Source organism: Vicia villosa, linkage group LG3 (assembly GCF_029867415.1).
Source record: "Vicia villosa cultivar HV-30 ecotype Madison, WI linkage group LG3, Vvil1.0, whole genome shotgun sequence".
In the NCBI taxonomy this organism is placed as follows: domain Eukaryota; kingdom Viridiplantae; phylum Streptophyta; class Magnoliopsida; order Fabales; family Fabaceae; genus Vicia; species Vicia villosa.
Window position 1 is genome coordinate 199,088,223 of NC_081182.1, and position 7,497 is coordinate 199,095,719.

At 32.6% G+C, this 7,497-nt stretch overlaps 1 protein-coding gene and 1 non-coding gene across 3 annotated transcripts; both read right to left on the bottom strand.

The window, feature by feature from the left end:
• Window positions 1–1,984: 1,984 nt before the first annotated feature.
• TRNAT-AGU (transfer RNA threonine (anticodon AGU)) lies at window positions 1,985–2,058 on the bottom strand. The gene has a single exon. It is a non-coding gene; the product is annotated as a tRNA-Thr (tRNA).
• Window positions 2,059–2,849: 791 nt separating this feature from the next.
• Window positions 2,850–5,990, bottom strand: LOC131657099 (uncharacterized). 2 transcript variants are annotated; one of them, XM_058926594.1, is made up of 5 exons: window positions 5,871–5,925; window positions 4,014–4,091; window positions 3,659–3,769; window positions 3,442–3,566; window positions 2,850–3,350 (listed from the first exon to the last, which is right to left on the bottom strand). In XM_058926594.1, the coding sequence occupies exons 3-5, from the start codon at window positions 3,738–3,740 to the stop codon at window positions 3,117–3,119; spliced, it is 441 nt and encodes a 146-aa protein (XP_058782577.1). In that variant the 5' UTR covers window positions 3,741–3,769; window positions 4,014–4,091; window positions 5,871–5,925; the 3' UTR covers window positions 2,850–3,116. The 2 variants fall into 2 exon arrangements, with proteins under 2 accessions (XP_058782577.1, XP_058782576.1); XM_058926593.1 differs by lacking the exon at window positions 4,014–4,091 and having other exon boundaries at window positions 5,871–5,990.
• Window positions 5,991–7,497: the final 1,507 nt, after the last annotated feature.

Genomic DNA, 7,497 nt, shown 5'->3' on the forward strand with positions numbered 1-7,497 from the left:
AAACAAATATGTTATATTTGAAGAACAACTTACAAATATATTATCATCTTTGTATTTCTTTATTTTTTACTAGTTGAAAAATGATACGTGTTCAAAACTATCGTTCTTAATGGAGATGATAAACTTCATTAGGATTTTGTGTGTGTTCTTTTAGGCAAGTGAGTAAACTTCATATAAAACTATTTTACCTCGATTAGAAAACATAATAGAGGAAAAAAGTCTAACATTTCACGTGGTGAAAAGGGGCTTATTTTTTTATTAAAAATAAAATATGATGAAAGGTGTCACTTTAAATTGAAATAAATATATATAAAAGTAAACTATTTCATTTCGGTTGAAAAATATAACCGAGGTGAAATTCACGTAGTGAAAAGTAACTTATTTTTTTTATTAAAATAAAATATGAAGGAAGAGAACACTTTAAAATGAAATAAATGATTAAAAAGAAATAAAAACATAAATTGCAGTTGCTAAGATTTGAAGTGTGTCCTTGAGTTACTTTCTCCCTCAGTTTTATTACACAACTGAGGGAATATATTGTATTATTGAAAAAAAATCTAAAATGTGACGCGCCACAAATTAGACCTCAGTTACTTATTGATAGAGGTGGAAGTTTTGTTATAAAATGTATTATTTGTAGTAGTGTTAGACAACAAATTATGGTTCAGATGTAGAAGCATCAACATACACAGGGTGAAGGACATGACCTTCCTTAGGCTCAACATGAACCCACTTCCGCCAGTCTGTTTTTTGCGTTCAAACTTTACAGTTCCCTCTTTCAAAGCAGAAAAATGTGATATTTCCCCAGTCCAACATATTTTTCGGGATGAAAATACCACACTGCCTAACAATTATGTTTATGGGATTTATTATCGGCATAATATGAAGAAAAGAGTCTATTCATGAATAGGCAATAAGTAAAGTGTAATTTACATGTCCGATAATATTCTACCTCATGCTTCATGTGTGATGGACTTCTACCAAGTTTTGTATGATAAACCACTTATAGACTTCGCGCCTAAGGAATTATTACCTGAGAAAGATTTAGAATAACCATCACATGAAACTCTATCTGGAATTGTTAAGTCGCTTCTCCCTTTCCAAGACCTTGTGCTTGAGGGACCGTGTATTTGGATAATTTTATTAGGTCGTAAGAGCGAAGTCTATGATTAAATGATGTCAGCCAATTTCCCCGTGATTAGAAAAGCTCAGATGGGCCGAGATGCCTCCGAAATAGGCCATGAGGTCGATCGATAATATAGAGACAGGCCTCCTAAGTGGGCTTAGTCCTTCTAAGGAGATCCATTTGCTCACCAACAAGTGACTAATGAGTCGTCCTATCACTAACTGGCTGTAGGAATGAGTCAAAGAAAAAATTGCTCCCCCGCTGTAGCTGTAAAAAAAAAAGGGAAATTACCCCTTTTAGTCATTTGTCCTAGGCCCAAGAAAATTTTATATATACTTAACTCCTAGGGTGGGGAAAAGGATTTGGTTTCTCTCTGTCTCTCGAGAAAACCATATACAAAGCTTCTCACAACCACATGTGAGTTAGCCCTCGATACACTCAAACACCCTAAATACGTAAAAAATCCTACACAAATAGAGTTATTCCTCGTTGTACTTTTTTAACAAGTACAAGAAGAAAATAACATTATGCAAGTATTGATGATTGAAAAAAGTGCGGAAAAAAAAAAGCATTCCACATTTTTGAGAAGGTAAAAGGTGCAAGAACCACATACGTGTTTTCAATGTTTCGAAGATGTTTCGAAAGAATAAAAGTTTGGAATAAATTACATTCCGTATTTTCTAAGAAATAAAATATGTGATAAAAACTACAAAATATAAACTTTTAGTTGTTTCAGGTATTTAGCTTGAGAATAATGGACAAAATTTTTTAAAGAAACACTAACTTTGAAAAGTAAGAAATATTTTAATGGGAGATTCTTAAAAAATATAATGACCAAAATAAACATAAAATAACTTTTGCTTTCATTGAGAGTTGAACTCAAGACCTCCCGCTTACTAAACGGGTGCTCTAACCAACTGAGCTATGAAAGCTAGTTGATTTTGGATTAGGCAGATGCAATACTCAAAATTTTATCACACCTAATGCTTGCTTCGTTACTCCTATCTCTAGATCCAATCTTATCTTTTTATCGGTATTAGGAGAAAACCTTTTGTCATTATCTTCTATCCTCACTTATGTATAAAAAATATAAAAAATATCGATCATAGTATATTTATAACAAAATAAAAATGCTTTTTGAAAAAAGAAAATAACATTATGCAAATTTTGATGAACATAAAAAAGTGCGGAGAAGAGACATTCCACCTTTTTGAAAACTAGCATACAAAATTTCTACAAGTTAAATGAAATTAATGAAAGCTTCAAAGTATTTTTAAATTTGTATGAAAGATTAAATGGAAATTATTTCGTTAACAAAGGTCTTGGCTCACAAAATATTGTGATTGCTGTCAAATGATATTGAAATTTGCCAGTGGCTCGCAAAATATTGTGAATTCTGTCAAATGATCTTAAAATATTGGTGAATTATCGAATCCAACTCACCTATAGGTGAGAAAAAGAATCATTCATTTATACTTGAAAATTGTTTTACACTAACATCAAATGAGAACATAAGTATTTTGCAGTTAACTTTAAATTGTAGTTACAAAGTGATCTAATAAAACAATACTATGATCTCAATGAGCTTGAGTATAAAACTATTCACAGAATAATATATCTATTTATGTTATTTGCTTCAGTTAATTAGTGTCATGCAAGCAAAATCTGAATTTTCAAACAGAAAATCTATATATTGTTCTCTAGCTTCATAGGATCCTTGATCTTATTACCAAATTAATCATCCAATGAATTATTTAGGCCTGCAAAAACCTCTTTTATACAACTATTCAACCAAGATAATTGTTAATTGTTTGGCTATGACATTGATGACAAAAAAAAGGGCAAGAAACTGAAGCATCTACTGATATTTCAATCTGAAATCAATCTTTCAAGATTTCAGTAGAAAACCATGTGCAAGCAACATGAGAGATGGAACATTTAGAAGTTCACATAAGCCAAAAAAATTGATTGTGAATGAAATTGGTCAGGCTTAGACAGCAAGTTGTGGTTCGGATGCAGAAGCATCAGTATACACAGGGTGGAGGACATGACCATCCTTAGGCTCAACATGCACCCACTTGCGACCCGTCAGCTTGTTGCGTTCAAACTTTACCTTTCCCTCTTTCAAAGCAAAAAGAGTGTGATCTTTCCCCAGTCCAACATAGTTTCCTGGATGAAAACGAGTACCACGCTGCCTAACAATGATGTTTCCGGGAATTACCCTCTGCATAATAAGAAGAAAATAGTCAGTCTCTTCATGAATGAATGGACATAAACTTGAAGCATGTCACAAACTTGAAGCATAAAACTCATACCTCTCCACCATACTTCTTCACTCCAAGGTTCTTGGGTTTTGAATCGCGTCCATTTTTTGTGGAACCAGCTGTCTTTTTGGTAGCCCAACGGCAGAACACCATACTCAATCCCTCTCCAGAAACATCTAAAATAATGAGTCAAAAAGTCATTTCATTTGTCTAGCTTTCTATTGAAAGTAATGATACAAATAGCCAATATATGATTCCAAAAGTATACCGGCGGTGCTTCTGTACACAGGAACATTTGTCACGAGTTCCTTGATATTCAATCTTCTGCACAACGATGATGCAAAGTTCATGCTGTTTTTCTATGTGATAATGACACTACCTGAAACATACATAATCGTATGACAGCATTAGAAACGGAGAGAAAATCAAATACCGAGAAAGCTAGTCAATGATGTTCTTCCATACAACACAATAAAGCAATTGTTGTCATACACACATTAGGTCATTGACATGTGATTGTTCAGGGATATTTATATATTTAATAAGATCAGAACTTATAATAAAGACAAGATATCTCATAATAATAAAGGTTATCATAAAAAAAACTATTTGTGGACATTAACCTTGAATGCTATTAATAAACTCTGCAGTAATAGCCCTTCAGACTCAGAAACTTATGACAAGAATGGCTAACCCAATAGCTGATCCCACAGATGCCATCGTTGAAACCAATGAAGCAAATGATTGAACCATCATATCATCCAAAGAGACAGAAAATACCAAAAAGTTTGAATTTAAGTTTCATAGCGTTGATTCATTGTCAAGGGAAAATGTAATCTAATAGCAATATATATAGTGGTATAAAATAATCTAATGCAGATCAACATCCAAATTCACACTAACAAAAAGTATACTGTATCAAACAAATACAGCAAATAAAATTAACTTTGAAACAAGCAAAAATATTGAGCTAATGCTTGAGGAATGACTACAAAACATGCAATCCCATTTCTGCGTTGTTTTCACAAATCAAAGCAATCAACACAAAGAAATGGGATTCAATTACAGTATTTAATATAATCTACAATCATATATAGGATTCAACAATTTGATATTTTTGACTATAGGTAAAATGCATGTAATAATTAATCACTTTAAAATATATTGGTCCTTGTAGATGAACTAGTAGATCATGGATTGGATCGTCTTAAAATTGGTCTTAGGATAAAGCAACGACAAGCCTTTGTTTCATAGTTAAAGTGTATAGCTATAGTTTTATAAAAGCAAGTTCACAACTTTGTTCTAACGCAATGAAGACAAAAATACAAAAACATTATTAGATTTGTATGATAAGTAATTTGAGGAAAAATAACATCATCCATGGAAAGAGCTACATCTGATGCAATGTTGATAGTCTCTTCCCTATTATTTTGGAACTAGGATTGGCTTCCATGATTCTTATATTTCTCTCAATTTTCGCATATGTTTTTCAGTCTTCGTTTCGAACTCTATTCTTCTCTCAACTTCTGCTACCTGTAAATCCACTCTACATATATCAAGTTAAAACCTTTTTGATAGTTGTGTTATTATAAGTTCTTTTCATCCTGAACCCATTTTCTTTTACTCACTATTTATAAAAAAAAGCTTTCATTCACTATCTATTTGTTATCGCCTTAACGTAGTCTCGTGCTCCACCATGGCTAAAGATGAACATAAGCTTCATGTAGCAATATTCCCATGGCTGTCCTCCGCTCACACGATCCTATATCTCGATCTAGCCCAACTCATAACTAAGAAGGATCGCCAATTGAGCTTTGTATCCACCAAAAAAAAACAATCTAAACCTCCCCTCAGTCTCATCACACTTCCATTTCCTAGAGAAACAAACCTCACAAAGTGTTTTCTCAACGTTTTATCTCCTCATAGCAACAATATGCAAAGCAGTACCTATACAATTCCAGGTTATAAAAAACAGTTCTTTGCCGCAAAAACGGCTGCGACAAAACGTATTGGAAGATGTTAATACCGATACTGTTATTCATCAAACAGATTTTGGTTAATTCACACTGTAATGACCGTAATCAGCGTCACATCAGTTGTACCGACCAAAATCGCAAAAGTCTATATGCAACCTAATTTATCAAAGAATAACCGTTTTTAACTGAAACTATCTAAGAATTACAAAATAAAATAATAGTTTAATTCTTTTATTAAAATTGGGGAAATTTGAATTCAGAATAACAGTGGAATGATTAAAGAGTTGAAACTGAATCTGATACTAAATTTCACTGAATGGAGTTCAATTCAGATTTGGGGATGAAATCTAAGTAGTTAGCCGCTACAGTGATGACAGGATGCTTCGGATGTATTTCACGAGAACAACACACGGCGGCGCAAGTGGCAGCCGTCGTGGAGATTCGCGGCCGCTATTGTGAAGATATTTCGAAAAAGTAAAACAAGATTATGAAAAAGTTAAATACCTGAAGAATCCAGTAGAAGGAAGAGAAATGGTGAAGAAGAAATTGAAAATCACAACGCGAACTTCAGTTGCTAGGTTTAACGAAGAGTATTCTCAAAATTCATCCAATAAAAAATAATAAATGTGCCTCATTAATATTTTTTTTAAATATTAGATACATCAATGGTGATTGGTTTAGAATGTAAAAATATTTTATACGGTGCATCATTCATTTTCTCTTAAAAAATAAAAATAAGAGAAAATGGAATATACTCTGACAGTGTAAAATATTTTTATTAGTTATTTCTAAAAACTAATTATTATCACTAACCAAAATTATTTGTTTTTAATTATTTAATAAATTCTATTGGTTATTTACTAAAAACTTTAATTTTTAATATATAAGATAACTAAATAAACAAATAAATAATTAAATTTTTAGTTAGTGGGATCAATGTAAAAGAAATGTAATTTAATAGTTAAATAAACAAATAAATTTATATGCAAAATTATTACATAGTGGGATAATTGTAAAATAAAATTAATTTAATAATTAAATAAACAAGTAAATAATTATTAAGTGACTTAATAAGATACCACAAACCTTCTTTTTTAAATTATGTGTAATAAATTTTATGAATTGCACATAATTATTTGTGAAGATTTCTCAATTAAGCCCATGCCCTTCTCATGGACCATCGAATTGTCCATTTTTCCCTCGTGCTCCCGTAGATGCATTTTCGAAAGTACCTCTTTTTTTGTTAAACGTTGTTTTGTTTCGTAGATGCACCTACGGAAGTTCTCTGTATGTGCATCTATGGAAAGGTTTTGGTGTTATATTTCGCGTCAGACCTTTCCTCTCCCTCATTCTTCACATTTTCAAACTCAAGTTTCTCAACTCTCATACTCTCTCAACCCCAAACTCTCTTTCCCCTACTTCAAAATTGATATCAAGTTCGGCTACGTTGTCAACATCAACTTCAACTATTTATCAAGTTCAAAGCGATATTTTAATCGGTAAGTTTTTAGAATTTTTAGTTATTTTAGAGTAGTTTTAAAATTGAATTAAAATGTGTTATTTAGGTGTAGAAATGAATTGATAGGTTTAACAATAGTATTTAGAGACAATGTAAGGGTTGTTTGAGGTTTTAAAAGGATGATTAAGCCAAAAAAATTGAGTTTGTAACGACAGGAACTGTAGCCAGACACCATTGTTGCGTTTATGAGTTTCAGTTGCTTCCGTAGGTCAATCTACAGAAGAGATGGATGTTGGGGTTTTCCGTAGGTCCATCTACGGAAACACCCAATGTTTTTGTAACTAACATGCTTCTGTAGGTCCATCTACGGAAGCACCCAATTTTTATGAAATTACCATGCTTCCGTAGGTCCATCTACGAAAAGAGTATTTTTTTTTAAATTTCTTGTTTATTTGTATTTCATTGTTCATGTACGGTTACCTATGCAGATATTATGACCCACAGGCCAGATAAAGATATACATGGGAGGACTGCACATCACGCATTTGTGCATCGCGAACGGGCGTGTGTTATATCTCTGGTGACTGATGGAGCTGCTGTTCCACCTGATACACCAGCTACAATCGGGCATTCTACACCTGTCCCAGTTGAGGGGCTCTTAGCTGTTGTTCC